Genomic DNA, 27258 nt, shown 5'->3' on the forward strand with positions numbered 1-27258 from the left:
ACCAGCACAGAGCCTGGGAAACATGCACTCTAGGCATGACCTCAGCTCAGAAGCAGCTTGAGAACTGCATCCAGGGCTCAAAGAAACACAAGGACGATACGTCCTGAATGAGTCATCCCAAGACTCATTTCCATGTTTTCCTTCAGGGTTGGCCCCACTGCTGTGTGAACTTCCCACCCGTCGCATTTTCAGAGAGAACTGATTTATCTTCCCTCCTTCACTGGTCCTGGCTCCCCAGTGCTGAGAACCACAGACCTTGGCCACTCCCACTGCCTCAAAAGCCCTGTGAAGATTTAACTTTGAGCATTAGCCACATACCCGTCTAGGTCTCATTCCTGCGCCTCACAACGCCCTGCCAGACACTGACTTCTCCATCACCCCGTTGGCAGGTAAGGTCAAATGATGGTCAGCATCCATTCCCATCTCCCGGGGTGCCTTCCTGTAACCAGACACTGGAGAGATGACACTGATTTCCAGATTCCCTTGCTGCTAGGATTCTACGTGCAAATTAGGTTCCTACATAGGTACAGTTGAGCCTTGCACAACACAGGGTTGAGCTACACGGATCTGTTCATATGTGTTTTTTCATATATATTTTAAGGATTTTATTTATTTGACAGAAAGCACACATGAGCAGGGAGAGGGGCAGGAGAGGGAGAAGCAGGCTCCCCGATGAGCAGGGAGCCCAGTGTGGGGCTTGATCCTGGGACCCTGAGATCATGACCTGAACCGCTTAACTAACTGAGCCTCCTGGGCAACCCCATAAATGTACTTTAATATGTTTTTTTTTTTAAGATTTTATTTATTCATAGAGATGCAGAGAGAGAGACAGAGAGGCAGAGACACAGGCAGAGGGAGAAGCAGGCTCCATGCAGAGAGCTCGACGCAGGACTTGATCCCGGGACTCCAGGATCATGCCCTGGGCTGCAGGCGGCGCTAAACCACTGTGCCACAGGGGCTGCCCTCTAGCTTACTTTGAATAAACTCTACAATTCATATGACATACAAAATATGTGATAATCAACTATTTACAGTCAAGAGTAGGCTATGAGAAGTTTTGGACGTATCAAAAGTTATACGTAGATTTTTGACGGCACAAGGAGTTGGCATCCTTACTTCCACAATGTTCAAGGGTTAGGTGTACTGTCATATGCATGGGTGAGCCTCAAACACTTATGCTAAGTGAAAGAAATCAGACACAGAGGACAACATGGTGTGTGATTCCATTTACATGAAATATCTAAGTAAGTCCATAGAGACAGAAAACAGATTATTCCTTACCAGGGACTCAGGGAAGGACAAAATAGGGTGTTTCTGTTTAATGGGTACAGGGTTTCTTTTTGGGGAGATGAAAAAATTCAGGAACCAGATAGTGGTAATGGTGGCACAGCACTGTTAATGTACTTAATGCCATTGAATTGTACATTTTTAAATGGTCCTTTAAAGGTAATGTATATATATTTTACCAAAAGAGTATGTGACCAACCCATGTCACACAGCAAAGACAACCAAAAGACCCACCCTGAAAGGAGCCACAGACTTGGCGATTGGACTCTGGTGATAACAGACCCCTGCTGCCACCTGTTGCTACACAGCCACAGAGGATCTCAGGCTGACCCTGAAGCCAGGGAAGGCCTCTCCAGCCAGACACCACCAGATCCCACAGTATCTAGTGTGTCCTTGGCGTTCAGTGTAAAATTCTTTCCCTCCCCATAGACTTGTGGGTTTTTGCAAATGCCCTCATCTGCTTAAGAAAAATTCTCTTGACAACCACCTGGACATAATTCACAAAATAGTGGAACATTAACTCAGCCCTCAGACTTGTTTTTTACTACCAACTGAGTCACCAACTGTCATGCAAGACAACTACTTTGCAGTTGCTTCTGGACACGTTTGATACCAGAGGCACCAAAAATGAAACCCACATCAAGTGCAGTGTTGGGAAAATGCAGACCGACAACTCCTACAGGGGTCCAAAAGAGGCAGCTGGATTTGACGGCCTGTGTCTTCATCCACAGAAGGAAGGCGGGATCCCCAAATCCATCAGTGGACGCATAGTAACCACCACAGGTACAGCCCAGAACCAGACTGGCATCTGGAGCTGGGCCCCACACGCTTGCCAGAGCCCCAGCCTCCGGGACCTGGGACATAGGCTCTGTCCTGGCAGAGAGGTCTTGGATCTTCTCTCAAGGTCCTCATCCTCCCATAGAGTTGTCAGTGGCCAGAGACAGGGGGCTCTGCTCTGCAGAGTTCAAGTCTAGTCCCTGGGTCTTCCGAGCTGAAAGGTCTCCATCATCTTTAGTCAAGGAACTTGGTCCCAAATCAATGCCTTCCGTTCAACTCATCAAGCACCTCTTGAGACTGGGCCTGGTGATGGCCTTGGTAGAGGAGACAGGGTCATTAGCTAGTCCCCGCCCTTGGACAGTTCACAGTGTGACAGAGCCTATAAGACACCTAGACAAATAACTCCTGGCAGGGTGTGGGGCCCATGAGACAGGGACATCTACAATGCTCCAGAGACCGACGAAACGGCTCCTGCCAGCCACTGGCACAGCATGGGTCCTGCATCGCTGCATGGGGCTCGGGAACAGCTGATAGCTGTCAGGGAGCCAAGAGTGCCAGGTGCCGCCTGCCAATCGGGCCCCTGTGCAAGGGTTCAAACCAGCAGGCCACTCTGGCTGGCTTCATTAAGCCCTCATTAAGCATTCTGCCCAGAAACCTCTTTTTGCTCCTGTACGATTGCCCCCTTTAGAGCAAACCATGCAGGGAATCGGATCAGCTGTTGGGGGATGGCAGCTATTGGTGGCAGTGCTGACAATGGTCAGTGAATGCCACCTTGGGGCCAACAGGGTGGTTCGGTAGGTTAAGAGTCTGCCTTTGGATCAGGTCATGATCACAGAGTCCTAGGATTGAGCCCCACATCGGGCTCTCTGCTGAGCAAGTAACCTGCTTCTCCCTCTCCCTCTGCCTGCTGTTTCTCCTCCTTGTGTTCATTCTCTCTGCCAAAACATAAATCTTAAAAAAATTAAAATAAAAAAAAAGAATACAACCTAGACTCAGAGGTAAGTCACTGAAACCATAGGGCCCCACAACCAGATTCAGCCCTAAGGAAGCATTCTGGTTTCTGTCCCCTGAACTCACAGAGAAGTGCCCACAGGGCTCACCCCTCTCTGAAAGGACACAGAAGTTGCCATGGCTGGGCTTTTGCCTAAGGAAAGGAGGAATAGCCTAGGCCACAGAAGCTCGGTGAATCACCATCTGGAAGGACAAGAAATTAATCAACTGACATAGACAATGGGTAAGTTACAGCTCATCCTCTGTGGGGAATCCTCAAGGAAAAGCCAAGAAACTGTACAACATTCCAGGAACAGCAGTTGATTTAATATAAGGTGTAAAAATATAGGTGGTAAAGCAGTATCTACATTTGACAGTGCTCTGGGCAAAACTGTAAAGTGATGCTGGGCAGAGACAGGCAGAGATGCAAAAGCAACAAGTCTGACCTGCTGGATGCTGGATATAAGCAGAAAACTTTTTTTTTTTTTTTTAAGATTTTACTTATTTATTCATGAGAGAATAGGCAGAGGGAGAAGCAGGCTCCATGTTGGGGGGCTCAATGCCGGACTTGATCCCAGAACCACGCCCTGAGCTGAAGGCAAATGTTCAACCACTGAGCAACCCAGGTGCCCCTCATTTCTTATTAAAACCCCATTATTACTGATTGTGCACAACGACACCTAAAAATCAGAGAGATCGTCTCAGAGAGATTGAATCTAAGCTCCAAGGACACAGGTTCCCAGGGGAATGGCACCAGGGCCTGTGCCCACCAGCAGCCCTGCCCCTTCTCCCCTGGCCTCCTTAACTCCTGCCTGCAGACCTGGAAGGGTTCGAAGGTCTGCACCTCAGATTCCATGCTCTGGCTGGCAGAGAGCTCAGCTGTCTGGTCGGCTCCCCTGTGACACACACAAACCAGCCCACCTTGGGGCCATCGGGAACACCATGAACACCCCACTCCCCAGCCTAGAACCCAGGGTTGGTCTCAGAGCCTTGGTATCCTCCCTGCCAACCCCACCACTCTCCAGCCCCTGCTGCTATGACCCTCAAACATCTCCCACTTCTTTTACCTCTGCTGCCATCACACACCTTGAGGCTCTTACAAGGTCTCTTACCTGGGTCACATGGCACCTGCTCTCCCTGCTCCAGTCTTGCTCTCCTGCCAAGCCATTTCCACAGCACACTGCCATCTTTTTCTTTTTTTAAGATTTGAGAAAGAGAGAGAGCTTTCACAACCGAATGGGGGGAGGGGGGGAGGGCGGGAGGGAGAGAGAATCCTCAGGCAGGCTCCCCACTAAGTGAGGAGGCTGTAGTGGGGCTTAATCCCAGGACCCTGGCTGGGATCATGACCTGAGCCAAAACTAAGAGCCAACTGCTTAACCAACTGAGCCACCCAGGTGCCCCATGGCAACTTTTCTAAGATACAAATCAGACCCTGCATCAAACCCTATGAATCACCCCATCACTTTAAGGATAATTGATTAGGGTCTGCAGCGCAAGCTCTGTAGCCAGGCTCATATCGCTGCTCTATCACTTACTAGATCTGTGACTATCAGATTCCTTAAGCCCTTGGTCCCTCAGTTTCCCCACCAGTAAAATGTGGACAAGAACAGTACCAGCCTTACCAGCTCTTTATGAGGACTAAGTAAATGCATGGAAACTGCTTAACAGCGCCTGGTGAGAAGCATTCTGCAAATGGTAGCTACTATTTTCAGATTTGTGCTTTCTATAGACCTTCAAGGCCCTGTCTGCTCAGGCCCCACTCAGCTCTCCAGGCTCTTTACTCTCCTGCATCCCCTGTATTCCCCTCCCAGGGTTGTCCAGCCCTGCTCACCCTCTTCCCTTCTGCTCTGGCCACTGAGCCTTTGCTCAGGACACTATGATTGCTGGCTGTGCTCTTCCCTCTGTGGCTTGTTTCCCTCTCTCACAACTCTATTTGACTATTTACAATATCCCCTGCTGGAATAGAAGATCCTTGCGAGCAGGGCCTTGGGCGTCTGAGTCACCATGAGTCTTCAGTGCTTAACAGACGCTCAGGAAATATTAGCTCAAGAACTGAAACCAATGGTGCGAACCAGACAAGCCCAGGCCCCAGAAATGCTGCCCTACTGAAAATAATCAACAGGAACACAGTCTTCCCTAGAGGCAAATCCTAGAAGTCACGGCACATCTAGAGAACTTCATGGCATCCCAGTTTGTTACAACTCTTCCCACTGGAACAGCTGGAAGGAGGCAGATCCTTGTGAAATGAGCAAAATTCAGGTGCTTTAACAAAGCAAATCCCTGACTGAGATGGAAAACAGATTAGGAGGCAGAGGAGGAAGCAGCAAGGAAGAGCCACATCTCAGGTGCTTGCTGTTTAGATTTTATATGACCTGACATTACCAGGTCATTACTGAGTAAAATGAATGCAAATATTTTTATTTAAAAGAAAATGTTAGAGAAGAAAAAGAAGGAAGAAGTTCTGGACGTTTCCTATAAAGCCATTCTGTTGAGCAATTTCTATCTTCTTGCAGATTTCTCATTATGAAATGAGAACTGTGTCCCCTGGACAATAATCTAGCCCCTGGAAGCTTATTTCATTTTTTTTTTAATTTTTTTTTTTTTTTTATTTATGATAGTCAGAGAGAGAGAGAGAGGCAGAGACACAGGCAGAGGGAGAAGCAGGCTCCATGCACCGGGAGCCCGATGTGGGATTCGATCCTGGGTCTCCAAGATCGCGCCCTGGGCCAAAGACAGGCGCCAAACCGCTGCGCCACCCAGGGATCCCTGGGAGCTTATTTCAAAATCCAATGACCACCATGAGAAAAGCAATTACCTCCTAATTAAACATTAAGTTGATTGTTTAATGTATCAACATACTGTGGCAAACAGTTACAAAATAAAAACAAAGCCTCCCCACTTCCCCTTCACACACTTCAGTCTACTTCATACTCTGATGGCAGATTACTCTTACTAAAAGACAGCTCTGCTCATGCCTTGCCCTCATTCAAACCTTTTCAATGGCTCTCCATTGCCTTCAGGATGAAGGACAAACTCCTAAGTGAGTGTTAAAGATCCTTCTCCTTTTGGCACTGACCTACTTGAATAGCCAGCCTCATTTCCTCCTAATCACCTTCAAATAACCCCTGCTCCCATCAGAATGCACCTAGAGCCCCTGCTGTGCCTTTTTTTCCCACCTCTGCCTATAATGTTCTTTACCCACCCCCAAACTCCTCCTGTCCAAACCCTGCCTCCCTGTGAGACTCACTCTGATACTACCTCTTCCACGAAGTCCTCTGTGATGTCCTCCATAACACAGGCTGCCCACCACCTCCAGGCTTCCACAGCCTTTGCTGGAGATGATTCCCCTCTGTTGATCCCTGGCTGGCTTGTCTTACAGTTATTTCTGAACAAAATCTCTACCTCCTGATAAACTATAAACCAATATTTTCCCCTCACACTGAACATATGTCACGCAAACACAAGGTACTAAACAATCCTGAATGACTAACAAATGGCAGCAAACAGTACAAAATGGTCAGCAGCCACCCAATTTATCACTGTGCTTAGAGAGGGAGCAAGTCTGGAAACACAGGAACTCTATCCAGTGGTCAGAACATTTGGTCTACAAACCTGTTTCTACTGAAACCCCCTAATTACTCTCATTTTTTACCCAGAGATCTCTCAGTCCTGCAGGATGTGCGTGAGAGTTTGTGCACGTGCATGCATGTGCGTGTGTGTTGTACAGGAGGAAGGAAGCAGAGTGGAGGAGGGGGATGCTCATCAAAACCTGGCAGCAGCAACAAAGAAGCTCCTTCTTCAGGGAAGACAGCTCAAAATCCACGAGAATCAAGCATGTCACTGCACTTGCTGTCAAGCACAGAGAGGGAGGGTACGATGAAGTCCTGCCAGGCAGCGGTTCTGACTTTACTGAGTCGCTGCAGAGCTTGTTAAAACACAGTTCTCCTATGCCCAGTTCTGTGTCTCTCACTTGGGGTGGAGCTCAGATTTTGCACTTCTAACAAGCTCCAGATAATGCTGATAGGGACCTCACTTGAGGGATCCTCCGTGTAGATGGGCAAATGAATCAAGAGGTTCAAGGTAGGAGGATCAGCTGTGGTACATGACACAGGCATTTTGTTGTTGTTGTTGTTAAAGATTTTATTTATTTACTTTAGAGAGAGAGAGGGAGAGAGAGAACCTCGGCAGAGGTAGGGAGGCCACAGAGAAGCAGCCTCCCCTCCCTAATGAGCGGTGAGACTGACACAGGACCCGATCCCAGGACCCTGAAATCATGACCTGAGCTGAAGGCAGAAGCTTAACTGACTGAGCCACCCAGGAGTCCCTCAACACAGGCATATGGAAAGCCAAAAATGCTAATTTTTAATCAGATTAAGGCAGGCATATGGAAAAACAAAATCATACCGTGATTTTTCCTTCTTGCTTGTAATTCAGAAATTAAATACTACAGGGTAGCCTGGAGAGTTACGGACAAGGGGGTCAGGAGACCTGGGTTTGAGTTCTGCTTCTGTCACTAGTTAGCTGGGTAGTAAAGACCCCTCGCTACCTTCTCAGGACATCACTGCACCATTAGAACCACAGAGATGCTCCACCAGAAAAATCTCCAGGATCAGGTCTTACATCCTATGATCTCACAATGTAGAAAACCTGTTGGCAATTTAGTTCCAAAACAAAATACTATCCCATTTCTATAGAAGATGCTTAAAGATACTGCAATTTGGGGCCCCTGGATGGCTCAGTTGGGTAAGCTTCTGCCTTTGGCTCAGGTCATGACCTCAGGGTCCTAGGATGGAGCCCCACTTCAGGCTCCCCCCGCTCGGCAAGAAGCCAGCTTCTCCCTCTCTCTCTGCCCCTCCTCCCACTTGTAGGCACCTACACATGCTCAAATAATAAACTCTTTAAAAACTCTTTAAAAAAAGATACTGCAATTGCAAACTTAAAATATGAGCAATATTTAACAGTTAAATGGGAGAAGAGCCCAGAATGAATAATTGCAATTATGAAGATTTAAAGAACCTTCACTTAAACAGGTTTCACAAATAATAATCGTTCAAGATTGGGTATCCCTGGGTGGCTCAGGGGTTTAGTGCCTGCCTTTGGCCTAGGGCGGGATCCTGTAGTCCCGGAATCGAGTCCCATGACGGGCTCCCGGCATGGAGCCTGCTTCTCCCTCCTCCTGTGTCTCTGCCTGCCTCTCTCTCTCTATCATTAAAAAAAAAAATCGTTCAAGATTATACCATGAAAATAGATTTTAAAATATACAGCAAAAATACTCAATTAGGAATACTACTCAGCCATAAAAAAGAATGAATTCTCGCCATCTGCAATGATGCTGATGTTGCTAGAGAGTACAAAGCTAAGTGAAATAAGTTGGAGAAAAACAAATACCATATAATTCTACTCATGTGTGGAATTTAAGAAACAAGCCAACGAGCAAAGGGAACAAAAGAGAGAAACCAAGAAACAGATTTAATTATAGACAACAAAATGATGGAACCTAGAGGGCCGGTGGTTGGGAGAAATAGGTGATGGGGATTAAAGAGGGCACTTATCATGATGAGCTGGGGTCTCGAATGGAAGTGCTGAATCACTATATGGCATGCCTGAAACTAACGTAACACTGTATGTTAACTAACTGGAATTAAAAACTTAGGTTAAAAAAAATTAAGTTAAAAAATGCTACAATTTAAAAAGCCCAGCTACCTTTCTGCAACCCTCTGGAGGAAGCAGGACAGGTTACAGAATGAGAAAACAACTCATCAGTGGAGCAGAGCTGAGGGGTGTCATCCAAGGAGAGAATCCGGCCTCCCTTCCCCGCGCTGGCCCCCCTGCCTCCCCACACTGCTCCTGGGCCTCCCAGCACACAGCTCTCTTTAAAGAGAAAAGGCCGCCTTCCCAAGATCGTGGCCACAGGAATGGGAGTATCAAATGACCTCCTCATAGCTTGTCAATGAGCCCCCGTAAAGCTGATGACCTGGCCATGTGGGCAAGCAGGATGGCCCCCACAGTGGCCCGGGGGACCCCCTCTCCTGTGGATCCCGGGCAGCCTCAGCCTTGCCCTCCGCAGGAGTCACTCTCCCCTTTAGCACCACAGGCCCAGAAGCCATCCAGATGCCGCTCTTATCTCCCTCAGCCACGTGAACTGGCCCAGAGAGGAGACCCTACAGGTTCTTTGCGGCACCCTGGCTGCTCCTGAGCCATGGGCAACAGAGACTGTGACACCTGAGGTGTCCCAAGGTGGCCAGTGTGCGGCTGCAGCGCTTACTGGGTGCCTGCTCCCCAGCTAGGTCTGCCCAGCTGCCTCCGGCATAGCATTAAGTCGATAAGCCTCCCAGGGGGGTAGGTCACCCTTAAACACTTTATCCCCCCTCAACAGATGGGGGAATAACGCCACGGGAAGATTAAATGACCTGCCCAGCCTCACACAACCTGCCGCAGGTGGAGCCCGTGGCAGTCCCAGCCCTGGAGTCGGCTCATGAATGGAGAGAATGCTCTGGAGAAAACCCTTCCGGCAGTAGGAGGCCTTGTACCCCAGAGGTGAAAAAAGACAAAAGCAGAGAGGTCACCTGCTGAAGACCCTTCCATGGTCCCTCTCTGCCCGTTTCTCCAGACCTCTGTGACAGAAGGACTTTCAACCACAAGGATGGGTGGAACGGGGTGTGGGTGCTGAGAGGACAGAACAGGCCTGCAGGCAGTGAGGGGCCTCGGTGATTGGCACCAGAGGAGAGGTCAGGCCCAGCAGGGTTCCATCCGGGCCCTGGGTCCTCTGCACCCCACAGGGGCAAGTCACTGAGAGATACAAGAATGAACCGGACCATCCCTGCAGTCAAGAAAGGTCACTGAGCAGCGTACCCAAACCCCTAAAATACCAAGTAGAGACTAGAAAGGGCCAGAGCAGATGAGCTGCTAGACTTGGATGATGGGAGCTCAGGTACAGCTGTGGACACAGGAGGGTGCTCTCAGGGCAGGCTCCGTGGAGCGGGGGACCAGGCCACGGAGGGCAGGAGAGTGACACCTGCAGAGCTGGGGAGGACAGAGAAAGTGCACAGAAGGGAGATGGCCCAGGGCTACCCTGAAGACCAGGAAGATGGACAGAAGGACCAAGGAGATGTGCAATAGGGTTGAGGGACTTCTGGTAGGACAGGCAGGTAGAAGCCCTATCACCAAAGGCCTTGAGTGTGGGACTAAGGAGATTGACCTTCACTTCTGGCCACAGTGCTCAGCCCTGCACCTGCTCACAGCAGGCGCCCATTAATGCTGTGGAGCAACATGCAGGAAGGCAATCCCACGTGTGTGAGATGAGGGACAACTGTAGAAAAATATGCCACAAAGAGTGCCTCCACTCTTTATCAGTTGGTATCTGGTCAGGACCACTCCTAAGTTTAGATCAACTAGCTGAAGCATTTGCTACGTTCTGTCCCAAATGGAGACCATAAGACTTGCCATCAGCTTCTCACCCAAGAACGCTGTGAAAATTAAGGATGAGGTAATGTCTGAAATGCTCAGAGCTCTTCAGAGATGTGTGGCAAAAGGCATCACTAGTATTAATATTTAAAGAGTCTCTACCCAGCTCTGATCTCTTTTTCTGCAGACTAATGTTACGTCCACAGGATAAGGTGATGCCAGATTGGCGTCTACATAAACCAGACAGTGCCCAACATAGGTGCCTGACCCTGGGCCCCTTTCTTACATGTTGCCGATGGGACCCATGATCCCAGTGATGCAGGGCTGGCTTCGGACCAGTTACCCAGGGCTACCAGAGAGCAGGGGCAAAACCCCATTTTTTAGGCAGTCAAGAGTGCAGTGAAGTGTTCAAGTGGAATCATTTTAGCAAAACCCACATCCTAAGCCAGTTAACATTTTTAGGTCTAATGCAGTGCCCAAGAAAGGAAGAAATAAGAATACTCCACGGGCTCACTTATAAATCAAGTGGTAAGGATAATTTCAAAAGTCAAGAGGGGAACAAAACAATCTATTTCCTTCCCCGCAAGTTTTCACGTCTATAAATACACTCACACAAATGCACCCAAGACCACTCTTCGTTATGAAAACACTACCAGTTTGGCATGTGTAAGATAAACCATAGTTGAGTCACCATCTTGCTTTCAACCTCTGAAGCTCAAAAGTGCTCTCCAGCAGCTTCTCTCTTCTTCTTAAAGAACTCATTCATCCCTATGGATCATGAAGCAATACATGTGCCTAGTAGAAAGTTATGTAATTACACTTGACTCTTGAACAACGTGGGTTTCAACTGCTTGGGTCCACGTAACATAAGTTTTTTTTTTTTTCAATAAATACTGTTTTCCTATTTTCTTTTTCCTATCCTACTTTATTGTAAGATAACAGTAATATGTGTAACATACAAAGTATGCTCTGAGTGCTTACCAGTAAGGCTTATAATTAAGTATTAGGAAAGTTTAGGGAGAGTAAAAAATTACATGCGGAATTCTAACCGAGTGAGGCGTTGGTTCCCCCACCCGGGGTCGTTCAAGGGTCAAATGCTCATAGAAGGAAGATAGAAGAAAGCCAGCTTCTTTATCTTTTGGCTATTTGTGCTGATAAGCAAAGGAGCGGAAATGTGGGTACCGAGAGGATGGGTAGCTGACATCAGCACTGCAGGGCGTCACAGGCCTCATGTCCAGGGAGCAGTCAGGCAGGAGTGGTTTCTCCACACCTGACCTGAGGGAGCACCCGCAGCTGTGTGTTCCTGAACTCAGTGGTTCCAGGGGCCACCTCCTGATTCCCACTCTTGCAGCCCTTTCAGAATTCTGTAACATTCCATCCATGCATTATATCCCCTTTTATTTTTTTCTTTAGTATTTATTTGAGAGAGAGTGTGTGTGTACATGAGTGGGGGATGGGGCGGGGAGGAAGACCTGAGAGAGGAAGAAGCAGATTCCCCTGCTGAGCTGAGACTTGGAGCTTGAGCCCAGGACCCTGGGATCATGACCTGAGCCAATGGCAGATGCTTAACCACTTAGCCAACTGAGCCACCCAGGCGCTCCTTAAATCCCCTTTTAAAGAGATCTACAACAATTTGTTTTCTATACTTCACTCTGATTCATCACACTCAAAAATGTGCTTTTAGAGCTGACCCCTGCCCTGTGTGGCCTGAGCCAAGCAGAGCAACTGGTGTGGCTAACCACCTCCTCTCATTTGGCTGTACTCTGTGACAGCGACCACAAACTAACTGGCCTCCTTTGGCAACCCCAAGACACAGGTGACCCACAGTTAGTTACTGACCAAGCCTGAGGCCGCCTCCTCTTCTAGCCCAGCTGGGCTGTACCCTCCTCTCTATGGACTCCCCAGCCCTTCCAGTCTAAGCATGGCACTTCACATTTCTCTTTATTAACATTTATCCACTACATCTGGCCTAGGGTTCAGCCTGTAAGATCTGCTGACTCTGACTCTTCCCAGGCCCCACCCTCCCACGGGAACCAGCTGCCAGTCATAATCACAGCAACACCAAAGGAGAGAGGTCAAGGCCAACATGGTCATCACTTTATGTTTCCACTGAAGACAAGCACAACTTGAGATGCTGGCTTCTGGCTTCATACCCACGCCAAAGCGAGGCTTCTTTTTCCTTCTTATTATAAAAATAAAAATGGAAACGAACAGAAGTGGCTGTGGGTGACCAAAATGCTCTTATCTGGGAAGCACACCTCTAGGTGATTTTCCTCCGCTTTGACTGGTGTTTTGAGGTCTGGGCTGGAGGCAGCGGGATGGACAGGGTGCCCAGTTTGTGATCCTCTTCCCTGCCAGCTGCCAGAGACACCTTTCTTTTAGAGATCTTCAGCCTCATGGCTTTCGCGATCTCAATCATCCTAAGGAACAAAAACATAGAAGAAATGCGGGAGAATGACCTCAGTAGGTCTGCTTAGGAAGGCTAGCCAGGTGGGAGCAGCACATTCACGTTCTTGGCCACGAAGACAGAATCCTCAACGTGGCCGCCAGGAGCAAAGCAGAGAAGCAGACAGGATCCAGAGCCATCAGAAAGACAATTTCAGTTTAATGTGTGGCCATTACAAAATATCCACAGAAGTGATGGAAAACCAGGTTATCCAGACACTACTAATGACTTTGTTTACTTCTGATAACCAGGACTGAGCACTTAGCTAGAATTTTGGTAGAACTTTTACAGGCTCCAAATATCTTGTTTCTTTTCTTTTTCTTTTTTTACTATTTTATTTATTTATTCATGAGAGACAGAGAGAGAGAGGCAGAGACACAGGCAGAGGGAGAAGCAGGCTCTCTGCAAGGAGCCCGACATGGAACTCAATCCTGGGACTCCAGAATCACTCCCTGGGCAAAGGCAGGCGCTAAACCGCTGAGCCACCGGGGGCTGCCCTCTCTTTTACTTTCAACCTCATTGCCAGTGAGAATGCCTTTTGTGGACAGCCTTCAGGATAATTCCTCCAGGGACTGCTGGAGCAGTCCAGACAAAGGTATTCTCACAGGCTCTCTTGGCACACCAGTAGCAGCCCCTAAGTCAGTGACATATCCCACAGTTCACGATCCTGGAAGTTCTGCCCCCTACTTATCTGAATCCCTGCTAGCAAGGCCGGAAAGAGCCTAAGACCACAACTCTGCCAAACTCTCCCAGGAACCTCCAAGTCTGTCCCTGCTGCTCAGCAGGGCTCCTGGGTCACAGAAGCCCACATGTGACATCCCTGACAAACAGCAGCCCCACCCTGCTTCGAACATCTGACCTGCCAGCCCCTTGTATCAGACTCAGAGAAAGTTCTTTCTGCTAAGCTGAAATTGGATTCTCTTACAACTTCCACCCCTCAGGACTATACAGACCCTCTCGCCCCAGGGACAGTGATTCAGAGACTGCTTGGTTATCCAGAGACAGAATGCCATGTATGAGAAGGCTTAGGCCTGAAGCCCAACTATTCCCCTTCTTGGCTGTGTGACCCTGGAAAAGTCACAGATTTCTTTGAACTGAAGGTTCTCCCATTGTTTTTTAGGGAAATAACTGAGATCATCACAGACTAATTACTGTGCCTAGCACAGACAAGGCATTCCATAATATCTGGTTGCTCATTCACGTAGTCACTCACACACTGACAACTGTCCCCTGGTCCCAAGTCCTGCCCATTCTAAACATCCCCAATTCCCTCGATGGTATGTCCTGCTTTCCAAGAGTACTAGAAAGACATGAAGCACCCTGCAGGGAGCTTGCTATTCTGTTGTGCTCACCTTCTCTCACTGAGCTTCAAGTCCCTCTGTAACACTGTCAGGTCAATCTGGAAGTCGCTTATGTGCAAGGCAAGTATGATTACATATGCAGTGATCTTCGCCTTCATAGAATCCGAAATTAAGTTCCGTAGGCTACAAAAGCAGTGGCAGTGAAGAAGAGACAGCATTAAATTCTAAAATGATTATTCCAAAAGTAAAATAAAAACATACAAACCTGTTTTCACGCACACTCAATGTCTTCCCATCTTGGGGGGGAAGAAGAGAAAGTTGAGCAACATTCCTGGTACTGTTGAGGTGCCCACAACTTGGCACACTGTGAGCCAACCCCAGTGTTCTATTAGAGTGGGACAGAGAAAGCCACACCTATACTTTCCAGGCACAGTCAGAGCCTTGCAGTGACAAGGACCCTCTGAGCTTGACCCTGCTGCTCAGCAGGGGTGCCAGGAAAAGTTATCCCAAACACAGCTGCTACTGATTTCTCCAAGTATGCTCAGATTTTTCCAAGCACATTCCAAGTGAATGGCAGGAAAGAAAGCCAGGTGTGCTGCTTAGGGTTCCTTTTCCACATTCATCACACTGGGCTGCCTTGTTTTGTGACACTGCCTTCCCATAGAACACTGGTTCTATGGAATATTAGGAAGGTTCCTTGAAAAAAGTCTCCGTTGCAGGAACTCCCTAAAACCTCTACAGTGAACCTCTCCACGGGGGACAGAGCAGGTAATATATAAGGCTTCCTCAGTTGACTTGACCCCTGCCCTTGCAGGCGGCAGTGAGTGCCCCCCTCAGCAGTGTCTGCGGACATGGAAGCCAGTTCATGCTCTCGTCCCACCCTCGCCACCTGCCCCCGCCTGCTTTCTCCTTTATAGGCCAACACCCGGAAGTCAATCCCCGACCTGCCGTTGTTGTAGGTCAAGCAGGTGAAGTGCTTCAGCAATTTGGTGTTGATGACATGGGGGATTCCGGGTCCCAGGGCACCTGCGACACAAAGGTGAGATGGATCGTTTTGTTTCCAAACCCTGGGAACAAACCTCCCCCCTGAGCTGGGAAAAAAGGCCAACAGCTGAGCCACTGCGATGCAGAGAACCATGTGGTAAGAGGAACAGGGGCCCACAACACAGAACAGCCACTTCCCAGTGAAAACGAGCTCAGCTGTGCTCCGGCTTGCAGACCCCACGCACCCAAGAGATGTTTGTGACGGGGTGGTAACCAGGAGGAAAAACAGACTCCACTAAGGCCTAAAGACACAGGATTCATAAGATACAATACAGCTTGTGGTGAAAGCCCAGGGAGAGGGAAAGGAAAGGAAACTGAAAGGCGAAAATAAACCAAGTAAATACTGAAAACATACAGACTCTTGGGAGCTCAAGCAACAACAAGATGGCACCAGCTTGTGCCTAAAACCACAGGCGGGTTTCTAGCTCCAGGTAGACAGGAGTGGGGGGCTCCCACCTGTGGCCCTCACTATAGGGGACACAGGTTACCAGGGGGAATGGACTCTCTTCTTTCACAGAAAGAATAAGCTGACACAACAAAAACCTGCCACAAGCCTTCATGTGAGCCAAGCCGATTTTTCTCCCCACGGGACTGATGTTTGTCCAACCATCCCTTAAAATTTTCATTCGATTTGACTGAAATCTATACTTCGCCCAATACAGAAGAGAAGTAGTGAACATTAGCTCTGAACAATCGGACCACCAAGCCCGTCCCCCTTTTCAGAGGAGTAAAGAGCTGGGCCAATCCTCCAACCCGTGTTGGCAGCTACAGGAACCTCACTGTTACACAGTCAGAAATAAAGATCTGGACAAGCACACGCATTTTCTTCTCTCACGAGAGCTGGTTGAACAAGTAACAGGCTGGAAAGGACTAGAATAAAATGTCTATCATGGACTTACTTTTCCGCTTAATCACTTTCTGTGCTCGAAATTTGATGAGCGTGTCCAGAAACCATATGCATCGGGCCTGGCGGTCTCGGCTCTTCTCATCTGATGGCAAAGACTTCAATGCTTCTATGACAAAGGAGCAGTGGCTAAAACAAGGGGGACAAGGGAGGAAGGAATGTGTAAGACCAACCCTGTCAGGAACCATTGACGCTCATGATGAAAACAGCGGGCATCCTCCACAGCTGATCCACATTCAACGGTCGAAGGGCCATCCTAATATCCTCCTTATTACACAGTGAGCATGGTTTAGTGCTAAGGCAGGAAAGGGCTAGAAAAATAAATATTTTAGGCTCTGTGGGCCATTGGATCTCTGTTAAATCTACTCAAAGCTGCCAGTGTAGTGCAAAAACAGCCATTAATAACAAATGAACCGCCATAGCTGTGTTCCAATAAAACTTTACTCATAGACAGCAGCCTGACCTTGGCACACAGGCCATCATCTGCCCCGTCCTGATGTGTGGTCTGGAGCACAGGCCCTTCAGTTAGATTGCCTGGGTTTGAACCCTCTCTCTACCAATTAGTAGCCTCTCTACTACATGTACAGTGTGTCTGTACATCTCCGTACAACATCTTCACCTAAAAATTAAGGACAAAGATAGTGGCCTCCCTCTAGAGGTTTTTTGTGCATTAAATGAGGTAACACAAGTCTCATTTAAAGCATTTAAAACAGTACTTGGCACATATAAAAGCTCCATCAATGTCAGTTATTCTTTTATGAACTGTTCTACTACCATGAGGCCCAGACTCACAGAAATAAAAAGGCTCTTCAAGATCATCTTGCAGCAGGCTCATTTTACAGATAGGAAAACTGAGGCTCAATGAAGGGAAGATCACACAGTACCTCAGGCAGAACTCAGGGACTCAGTTCTCCAGACTCTCAGCCCAGAGCTCATTCCTCACCTGCTGGTGAGCCATAAGTACATTACGACAACCAAGAACCAGTAATAAGTTTTTCTGGAAATGTATCTTTGGAACAACAAAAGCATCTTCAAAAATCAGGGAACCAACCTAGGGCTGTCAGTTTTTTATTTTCTCAAGATGAAATTATTAAAAGAAAAAACTCAAAAGCAAGAAAATTCCACTGTCATCATCAAAGAGAAGCTGCTTAAAACAAACAAAAAAACAAAGAGAAGCTGTTTAAGGGTCAAAAGGTACAGGGGAGATCATCTGAGTTATTTAAAATATACAGTATTTAAAAATATAAACTTAACTTTTTAATTTTTTTAAAAAGATTTTATTTATTCATTAGAGACACAGAGACAGAGAGAGGCAGAGACACAGGCAGAACGAGAAGCAGGCTCCATGCAGGAAGCCCGATGTGGGACCCGATCCCAGGACTCCAGGATCATGCCCTGGGCCGAAGGCAGGTGCTAAACAACTGAGCCACCCAGGGATCCCCTAAACTTAACTTTTTTAAAAAAAGATTTAAAGAGCACACGTGAATGGAAGAGCAGAGAGAGAGAGACAGATACAGATAAGACAAGAGAAGAACCCTTGCTGAATGTGGAGTCCAACTTGGGGCTTGATCTCACTACTCTGAGATCATGACCTGAGCCGAAATCAAGAGTCGGATGCTTTATCGACTAAGCCACTCATAAATTTAACTTCACGTATAAAAGCTCACTCGGCATCAACCATCACTTGCACTGGCGCCAACTCACGGGCTAGCGCCTGGGTCACACTGGTGATGATCACAATCAGCATAGCCCTGGGGACACAGGCCTGCTCCGGTTCAAAGCCCAACCTTAAGGCCTCACCACCCTCTGCTCAGCCACGGGCTCCAAGCACTCAGAGGCCACCTCGCTCTCCCTTGAATGCCACCCACAGCTTTGGGACAAGAGGCTGGAAAGCCCAAATATTTTCAAGAGAACAGTGGCTCGTTCATGTTCAGATCCTGAAAAGACATATGCCCTCACCGACTGACACCCCTAAAGGTCTGCTTCATGTCTGATTACTGTTAAGCTCTGCCATCACAGCCCCAGATGCTCCATCCACCCAAGAGGGGAGGATACCTGTTCTCTTCAATCATCTTCAGTATTTCTTCTGATGAGACATTCCTGAAAGCTTCGGATGGGCTCTGAAGAGCTTCATACTCCGCAGTGGAGAGAACTAGTTAAACAGGTCAAGAATATAATCTGATCAAAAGAAAAACATCTAACCAGCTATCTCATGTCAGAGCGGCCCCATATTAGAGATGGGAAAGTTGAGGCCCATAGTACACTGGGGCTGAGTGTAGGGACACGGTTCTCCAGACTCCCATCCCAGAGCCCATTCCCTGCCAGGCCTTTTCTGCTTCCTTGGCTCATCACAAAGCCACTGCAGGCATTCTCCCTCTGACCAGATCCATGAGTAGGGAAATTCTATGCTCCACCTTTTACAGATCAGTCTGCTCCAGACTTAGGGCTGACTTAAAAATCTTATTTTGACTACTCATAGCAAGTGACCTCCATAGGGCTGAACTTGAGGGTATCTGGCACTTTGCTGAGGAATGGGCTTGACCCTCAGCCAGTAAGGAAGCCCAGGTAACTTCCCAGCAAAAGGGCCAGGGCAAGGGCGAAGATCTGGATGTAGCTTCTGTGAGCATCATGGGACCACCAACAGCCTCAGAAAGCCTGTCTGTCCACTCATGTATGCACATCCCAACTTGGGAAGTAAGGCAGTGTTTCTACTGCAACAAGGATACGGTCTTCAAATTTATATACATCTTCAGGCTTGGCTGCGTCAGCGTGGCAGGGAGGAAGGTAGAGGGAGTCATCCTGCAGATCATCATGGATGGCATCACTGACCAGAGCTTTTTGATAAAGGAAGAGACAGTGTTAGTATCATCCTGTGTGGCTTCAGGTTCCCCAATACTCTGAAACTTGTGCACTCAAGGTTGTAATTGGTCCAAAAAATCCTAATCTGAATGCTTCTGCCAATGTGGCCTGAACTCTCCATCAGGCTGGCTGCTGGGTCTGGGCTGATGTCCACTCATAACACAAACCTAACCAGGCACTGGAGAAGGCTCACACAGTGAAGGCCCTCTCAAGTAACTCACACAACAGTTCAGAGGACAGGTGTGCTAATAAATATTTACAGTGCAAGAGAAGCCAAAAGTCAGGAAGAGAGCCTTTAATGGCTTCACTTCTGGAAAACTTCTCCATATATTATGAGTAAAAATCAGAATATAGGGACACCCGGGTGGCTCAGCGGTTGAGTGTCTGCCTTTGGCTCAGGGCATGATCCCAGGATCCAGGATCGAGTCCCACATCAGGCTCCCTGCGTGAAGCCTGCTTTTCCCTCTGCCTGTGTCTGTGCCTCTCTCTCTGTATCTCTCATGAATAAATAAATAAATTTTTTTATATTTTTTTATTTTATGATAGTCACAGAGAGAGAGAGAGAGAGGCAGAGACACAGGCAGAGGGAGAAGCAGGCTCCATGCACCAGGAGCCCGATGTGGGATTCGATCCCGGGTCTCCAGGATCGCGCCCTGGGCCAAAGGCAGGCGCCGAACCGCTGTGCCACCCAGGGATCACCAATAAATAAAATTTTTAAAAAGGAAATAGTTTATAAAAAAAAATCAGAATATAAAACTGTGAACTACACTACAAAAGTAACCATGTAAGATTAAGAACTTATATAGACAAGGACAAAGAGGAATACAGGAACATTCTAATAGTTGGTCTGGTAAAATGATAGGAAATGAATGAATTATTTATCTTTTTCTTAATTAGGATTTTAAAAACCAATTTACTTTATTGATTTGAGAGAGAGACTGAGTGCCAGTGGGGAAAGGAGCAGAGGGAGAGAACCCCAAGCTGACTCCCCACTGAGTGTGGAGCCCCACTCAGGGCTTAAGCTCATGACCCCCTAAGATCATGCATGACCTGAGCCAAAATAATGAGTTGGGTGCTTAACCAACTGAGCCACCCAGGCACTCCTTTTTCTTTTCCTTTTAAATGTCTTTTGACAGCTGAGAATTAAACTAAACAAAAATATTCAAAAAATTTACTTATGCTTTCAAATAAATAGAGAAACATATTTCTATATTCCAGGATAAAAAAACATAATATTGTAAAGATGTTGATTCTCTCCATATTCATCTCAATTGAGGGAATTTGATGAAATAATTCTTAAGATCACCTGGGGGAAAAGGCATGCTATTCTAACCAATGTTTGTGAAAAATAAGGAGGGAAGGAGAAGAGGAGGAATTTGCATCAGAAATAGAAGCAGGAAGATGAGGGTACTGCAATCAAAAGAGCCTGGTGCTCCCGCAGGAACAGAATGGACAGTTAGACAGAACACAGAATGTGCTAAAGTGAGAAGGATAGCTTTTTAAATCATCTTCTACAAAGAAAAGGATGGAGTTGGGGCAGCTGGCTAATCCTTTGGAAAATATAAGGTCTTTACCATATGCCAAAAAAGTATCTTCATTAAAATTTATATGTAAAAAGTAAAATTGTAAAAATACTGAGAGAAAACATAAGAAAATATTTATATAATCATAGGGTTTGGAAAGATTTTTCTAAAAATTACTAAAATCCCATCTTATTTATTTTTTCTTAGGTAGGCTCCATGCCCAGCATGGAGCCCAATGTGGGGCTTGAACTCATGACCCTGAGACCAAGACCTGAGATAGACAGATGCTTAACCAACAAGCCACTCAAACACCCCTAAAATCCACCCCCCCCTTTTTTTTTAAAGATCTTATTTATTCATGAGAGACACAGAAAGAAAGAGAGGCAGAGACACAGGTAGAGGGAGAAGCAGGCTCCATGCAAGGAGCCCGATGTGGGACTCGATCCTGGGACCCCAGGATCACGCCCTGAGCCAAAGGCAGATGCTCAACCACTGAGCCACTCAGGCATACCCTAAAACCCCATTTTAATAGAAAAGCTGCTCTTATGTAAACTTTCTCTTATGTTCTCATAATGCTTTTGAACAAATACACTTTTAAACAATACAATTAAACACTCAAGCTACTGATGAATTTAGGAACAGAAAAAGGTCCACTGATCCCAGAGTGAAGCACTATCTGTAAAAGCTCACTTCATCGTGTCAGTCTTTTTGTCCAAAACCTCCCTGTGATTCCCAGACACTGAGGCTTTCTCCCTCCACACCCTGGCACTCAGGACACAGTGTAAACATACCCGTTCCCATGCCTGTCTCCTCCGCTTGACTGTGAGCTCCCTGAGGGCAGATGTTTCTTACTATTTCCAAAGTCTGTTCCCAAGAAGGTGCTCAGTGAGAGTGAGGAAGGAACCCAGCCCTAAAACACCCTTATTTCCATCTGTGAAGCAGGTAAGAGATCTCAAGAGACAAGGAAGCTGTCTCAATGAGCAGACTCTTACTCCAAGTCCCAGCTGCTTACCAGTTACACCCTTCGCATCAATAATATTCTCTGCAGCTTTAGCTACTGCACAGTTCAGAGATTCACTGCCAACTGTGTTCATTCTTCTGGAGTTCAAAGCCCGCTTCTGTTTGGTGGTTCCAAAGGCTTCAATGCAAGAATCCATCTGTGCATAGACAAATTTGGTTTGTGTAGGGACAGCCTGGGCACTACTACTCCTAGCTGTGTGACCATGCGGAAACTCAGCCTTTCTAGGCCAGGATTACCTCACCTATAAATCAGGCTAAATCATACCTCTCTATCTCACAGGCTGGTGTATTAGCAGATCTGAAGTACTTGCTTTGGAAACTGTCATGGGCTCTTTACAAATCAACAGTGTCTCCATTTGTACAGTGAAAAGCCTGGATCAGAATGAGGATTGGTAAATCTGGCACATAACTTACCATTTTCCAGCCTTACACTCATAGCAGATGTTGCTAATCACTCACTCTTTCCCACTGAGCCTGAAGACAGCCTCACACCTTCTCAATACAGTGCTCCAGGCAGCACTGAAGACTCAATCAATTTGCAATCCTGGAGTGAGATTAGCTTTGTAGGAACCACCTACGCTGAAAATCCTGAAGTTTACTCTGTTTTAATGTGAAAGCTTCCAGGCTACAGCCAGAATTTTCTGAAACTTGCATTCAATCCAAAAACAAGTGTTACACTATACCTATGTCAGCCCAGAGAATCAGTTCCAAACACTGGGACGGAGCTGAGTATAGCTGCCCTGGGCGGAAGGACGGTGCTCTGTGAAGCTGAGAAGCCTCCACAGGCAGGCTGACTGGAGAGCCACAGACAGAATGAGCTGGGAGCAGCCCTGTGCTCAGTCAGCTCATTTTCCTGATGGAGAAGCACAAGGCACAGAAGGAACGTGAGGCAGGTCCCATGTCTCACTTCTGTCATTCTTACCTTTTCTCTAAAAGTTTTGGCCTGACTCTCTTGTGTCAAGTCGCTTTCAAGTGATTCATCTATCAAGACACAAAACAAACAAAAATAGGAAAAAAGGAAGCTGTAAGGCCCAGATTATAATAGCATTTAATATTTATTCACTGTTAATCTAAGAAAGACAGATTTCTTTACTGTAGGACTTCCCAGAGTTTAACATGATGGATCCTATGAATATTTAGTCTGTCGCTTTAGTATACAGTTGGAGAATATGGAGAAAAAATTAAGGAGTCAAATGAAGGGGTCATCTGGTCCAACCTCTTCATTTTACAAATAAGGAAAAAGCCTCCCAACGAAATGATTTGTCCTAAATCAGTTCACCAGGCAGTGGCCGAGATGGGATTAGAAACCAAGTCCTCGGCTCTTTGCAGTAAATAGTTTTGCCTGCCTTATAAAAGACAAGCAAGCATAAATGTAAGGTATGTGTTACTTACATGAAGCTCTCTTATCTCCCATAAAGTATTCATATAAGGGCAGTATAATCTAGAGGGTAGGAGTATAAGCTCTACAGTGGCCTTGTCTGAGTTTCAATCCCAGGTCATATAGATAGATAAAGACAGATAAAGGAAATTTATATTTTTACATATATACATTATACATATATATTATACATATATACATTATAATTATATATAAAGGTAAGGCCAAAGAAGAGAAGCAGTACAAGCTCTCTCCCTAAATTAGGGGAAAAAATGGATCTCCTCCTAATTAGAAAGTATAGAGAGACTTCTCATCAACATGAAAAGGGCTGTCTAACCTCTAAGTAACTCCCATCTCCTCTAAAAGCCTCTACTCCAGGGCAGCCCCTGAGCCACCCAGAAGGCAGACGCTGAGCCACCCAGGCATCCCCCTCACCACCTTTTAGTCTCCCTCCCCACCTTTTAAAGATTTTATTCACTGATCTGAGAGTGAGAGACCACAAGTACAGAGAAAGAGGGAGAAGCAGACTCCCTGCTGAGCAAGACCCTGAGATCATGACCTGAGCCAAAGGCAGACGCTTAACTGACTGATCCACCCAGGCAACCCTGCTCAAATGGCTTTAACTGATTATTTTCTGATCTCAAATCTGTAAACATAGCAACGACAGGACCTGTATCTGTTCTGCTACCTCCCTAGCCACTAACTTGTGCCTGGAGCAAAGTAAGTTATCAATAAATATTTGCAGGAAGGCACCCTTTCAAAAATAACAAATGTGTTTTACAAATCAAAACCAAACTCATCCAGCAAACCTAAAACATGCAGTGTTCTTGCAAGCCTTCGCGACTGGGTCCTACCTGCAAACAGTGGCTGCATGTTGAACAATTCAGCATCATACACTTGCATCTGGCCAGAGGTCTTGTTGAGAATTCCCACAAAGTGCCTGAGCAAAGTTGGAATAATACCAATGACAAAGGATTCCTCAAAAAGTACTATTTTACAACTTCCTTTTTCCTGCTTAAAAGTTCTTAACAGTCCTTCAGCAGGGAGCCAGCTTCTCCCTCTCCCTCTGTGCTCTTAAAACAAAAAAGTTGCTGAGAGCAAATCTTAAAAGTTCTAATTACAAGAAAAAAATTGTAATATGTGTGGCAGTGGATGACTTTTGTTTTTTTTTAAGATTTTATTTGAGAGGGAGAGAAAGAGTGAGAGCAGGGGGAGGGAGAAGCAGACTCCTTGCTGAGCAGGGAGCCCAACATGGGGCTTGATCCCAGGAAGCAGGGATCATGACCTGAGCCAAAGGCAGAGGCTTAATCAACTGAGCCACCCAGGCACCCCTGGATGACTGCTTATTGTGGTGACCATTTTGCAACATATACAAATATCTAATCATTATATTATATACCTAAAACTAGTGTAAAGTTATATCGCAGTTAAAAAATTATTTAAGACTTTTTAAAGTAATCTTTACTCCCAAAGTGGGGCTCAAACTCACAGCCTCAAGACTAAGAGTCCCAAGCTCCACTGACTGAGCCAGCCAGGCACCCCTAAAAATTATCTTAAAGAAAATTACAAATGAATGAGATTTTAGGAAATCCAACAAATGTTAACTTATTTTTTCTTTTTAGGCATGTTGGTTGTGAAGGCCCCTGGATCTGGGAACCCAAGGACATGGTAAGCCTCTCCAGATTTGTCCCCCACTCCTAAAATAAAGACCGAAAACAACAGTGCCAGGCTCACCACCACTATCCTCCCCTTGTTGTCCCTTCCCCGACCCCTACCTGCACAAAGTGTTGCATTTGAGGGCTCCAGTCCCGAAATTGTTTCCCACGTAGGAAAGTCTGTCTGTTTCAGCTGCCTAAAATGTAAAGTGAAAAAGCACCACCACAACCAATGTTGAAAGGTATCAAGCATATTGTCTCCCTTTCCCACATTTGCAAAAGCTTTAGAATCCAAACCACAGTGGATCAGAACTAGAGAGCCTCTGGGAGGTGATCCAGCCCCACTATCCAAGTGAATCTGGGTGTCTCTGGGAGAAAGGCAAGAGGACTTTTGAAAGGGAAGCCCCATATAGTGCTGGCTTCTAGCTGGTCTGAAAAGTGCTCAGGGGAGCTACACCACAGGACTTGGGAGAGAGCTCCTGGGCTCCCAGCACTTAGAGGCATGCAACAAAATCGTTCTGCCAGCAACCTCCTGGGCCCAAAGTCCAAGCCTTCCTGAACTTCCTTGTCCATCTCTCCCATGGCTGCTGCTTATATGCTGGCAGGACTATGGAGACAGCTAAGTGTGATTCACTCCTCAATCACAGCCAAGCTTTCCTGCTTCCCTATGTTTGTCCCTGCTCTCCTTTTCACTTGGAATAGGGAACCTCAGCTGTCAAACCGTCCTCCAGTCTTCAGAGCTTAGCTGCTATGTGTCCTCCCCCAGAAAGGCCTTCTGGCAAGCAGAGACTTCCTGAGCTCAAATGAGCTCGTTCAAGGCTCAGAGCTTACAGGCTTGTGTGAGTTACTGAACTCAAAACCAGTTCTCATCTTTCTAAAGCAGTTCTCACCCAGCAAATCACCCTTGGTTGAGGGGGGGTGAGGGGGTGTGAGGGACACCTCTGGGAATTCTGGGTGTCACAAAGAGGAGGTTCTACTGGTATTTAGTGGTTAGAGACCAGGGAAGCTGAACATCCCACAATGCACAGGTCTGGCCCACAACACAGAATTATCTGGGTCAAAATGTCAATAGTGTCAAGGCTGAGCAGCAACCCTGCTCTAGAGTAGGAGCTCCCCCGGGGTGGAGCCAAGTCCCATTTCGCTATTTCCCGTGCAGCTTACAGCACAGCCATGGTGGGTGCTCAATAAACGCTTGCTGAATGAATAAATCAATGAAAGGTCATCACTTCACCAAAAGTACATAACTGAATGAATGGGGCCTGTCCCCACACCCCAACCTGCTGGGACTCACGGTTCTCCCAAGGCTCATTTGCTATCTTTATCTTATCTCCCAAGGCTCATTTGCTATCTCTTTTCTCCTCTCCCTCCCTCCCACATCCACCCACACCCAAGCGCCTCCAAGACCTCCAGAAATCTGCAGAGTGGAGGCAGCTGGCCCCCACAGCACTTACCAGAATCCGCTGACTCCTCTTCCTGGGGTTTGTGGAGTCATTGCTCTTGTACAAAGTAAAACGCACGTTGCCTGGATTCTGCAGCTTCCCGTTGGAGAACTGCACTGTAAGATTGCAGCCCAAAAATGAGATGAGTAGAAGGACCCACAGTGTGTATGGTGGGGAGGAACCGGACTGTTCGTTGGGAGGGAGCGTCTAAAGGAATGGGAGTGGTAAGGAAGCCCAGGTCCTGACCTAAACGGGGACTGAAGGAGGTCCCGGTCCGGTCGGGAAGAGGACACGGGGAGGTGAGGGCAGTGCTGGCGAAGGGCCGCGACGGAAGGAGATGACCAGGGTTAAACAGCTGAAGCCTAGCCCAGACCGTGGAGAAAAGGATCCGGGGCAGGTGTGAGTGCGTGAGGGGGTGACTGGTAGAGCCCTGAGGAGGAGGCTGCCTGGGATGTCCCCATCCAGGTGGTGACAGAGAGATGGGGGTGACCAAGTCCCAAGCAGTGCGGGAGGCTAGAGGGCGTCTTGGCCCAGCCGGGAAAGGGGTCCGGCAGGGGCAGGAGGGCTGCTGAAGCACCCAGACGGGAGCGGAGGGAGCTGTGGGGGACTGGCTCCGGCTCCGCAGTCTTTACCCAGTACGGCTCTCTGGCTCTCGTCGGGCTGCCCACAGTATAGCCACCTCGCAGTCGGCAACACCTCCGCCGCCATCTCCCCGTCCGGCCGCCGAGGCTAAGAACCCGGAGAGACTCGGCCCGGAGCGCTTTAGCCGTCCACACGCGCCGGCAGAACCGCGGGGCGGAAGAGGCGTGGCCTCCTCGGCCCCGCCCCGCGCGTGCGCACACGGCGCGGCCCCGCCCACTCCTCGCCCCGCCCCGCCGCCTGGAGAGGCGGGGACTCTCTCCGCTAACTCTGGGGGCCCCAGTCCTCGGCCCCGCTGGCCTCCCGGGGGCGCCGCGCTCGCCTACGCGCTGAGGCTTGTGGGGGACCAGGGGACTTAGCAGAGCGGAAGGGCCAAAGCCGGACCTTTTGAGCGTGGATTCAAAGGCAGGTATCTTTGAGGGCAAGAACTCAGGTGCCTCATCTGTTACCCAGGTCGCCTTCGAGACTCAACAAAGTACGTCACCAATTGTCCCAGTAAAGTGTTTACAGCAGAAAGAACCTGTCCGAAAACACAGGTTGCATTTACTCAACGGTCTTTAGTTTCCTTCAACCCAGAACAGTTCCTCATTTG

General features: G+C 47.6%; 1 protein-coding gene across 2 annotated transcripts; it reads right to left on the reverse strand.

The window, feature by feature from the left end:
* Window positions 1-853: 853 nt before the first annotated feature.
* POLR1E (RNA polymerase I subunit E) lies at window positions 854-26851 on the reverse strand. 2 transcript variants are annotated; one of them, XM_041763946.1, is made up of 13 exons: window positions 26660-26851; window positions 26040-26143; window positions 24709-24785; window positions 23788-23873; window positions 22478-22536; window positions 21548-21692; window positions 18880-18987; window positions 18209-18305; window positions 16149-16282; window positions 15150-15231; window positions 14257-14388; window positions 12717-12878; window positions 854-2378 (listed from the first exon to the last, which is right to left on the reverse strand). In XM_041763946.1, exons 1-12 carry the CDS (start codon window positions 26733-26735, stop codon window positions 12719-12721), a joined length of 1260 nt encoding a protein of 419 aa, XP_041619880.1. In that variant the 5' UTR covers window positions 26736-26851; the 3' UTR covers window positions 854-2378; window positions 12717-12718. The 2 variants fall into 2 exon arrangements, with proteins under 2 accessions (XP_041619880.1, XP_041619879.1); XM_041763945.1 differs by lacking the exon at window positions 854-2378 and having other exon boundaries at window positions 12381-12878.
* Window positions 26852-27258: the final 407 nt, after the last annotated feature.

Source organism: Vulpes lagopus, chromosome 7, assembly GCF_018345385.1.
Source record: "Vulpes lagopus strain Blue_001 chromosome 7, ASM1834538v1, whole genome shotgun sequence".
Classification (NCBI taxonomy): domain Eukaryota; kingdom Metazoa; phylum Chordata; class Mammalia; order Carnivora; family Canidae; genus Vulpes; species Vulpes lagopus.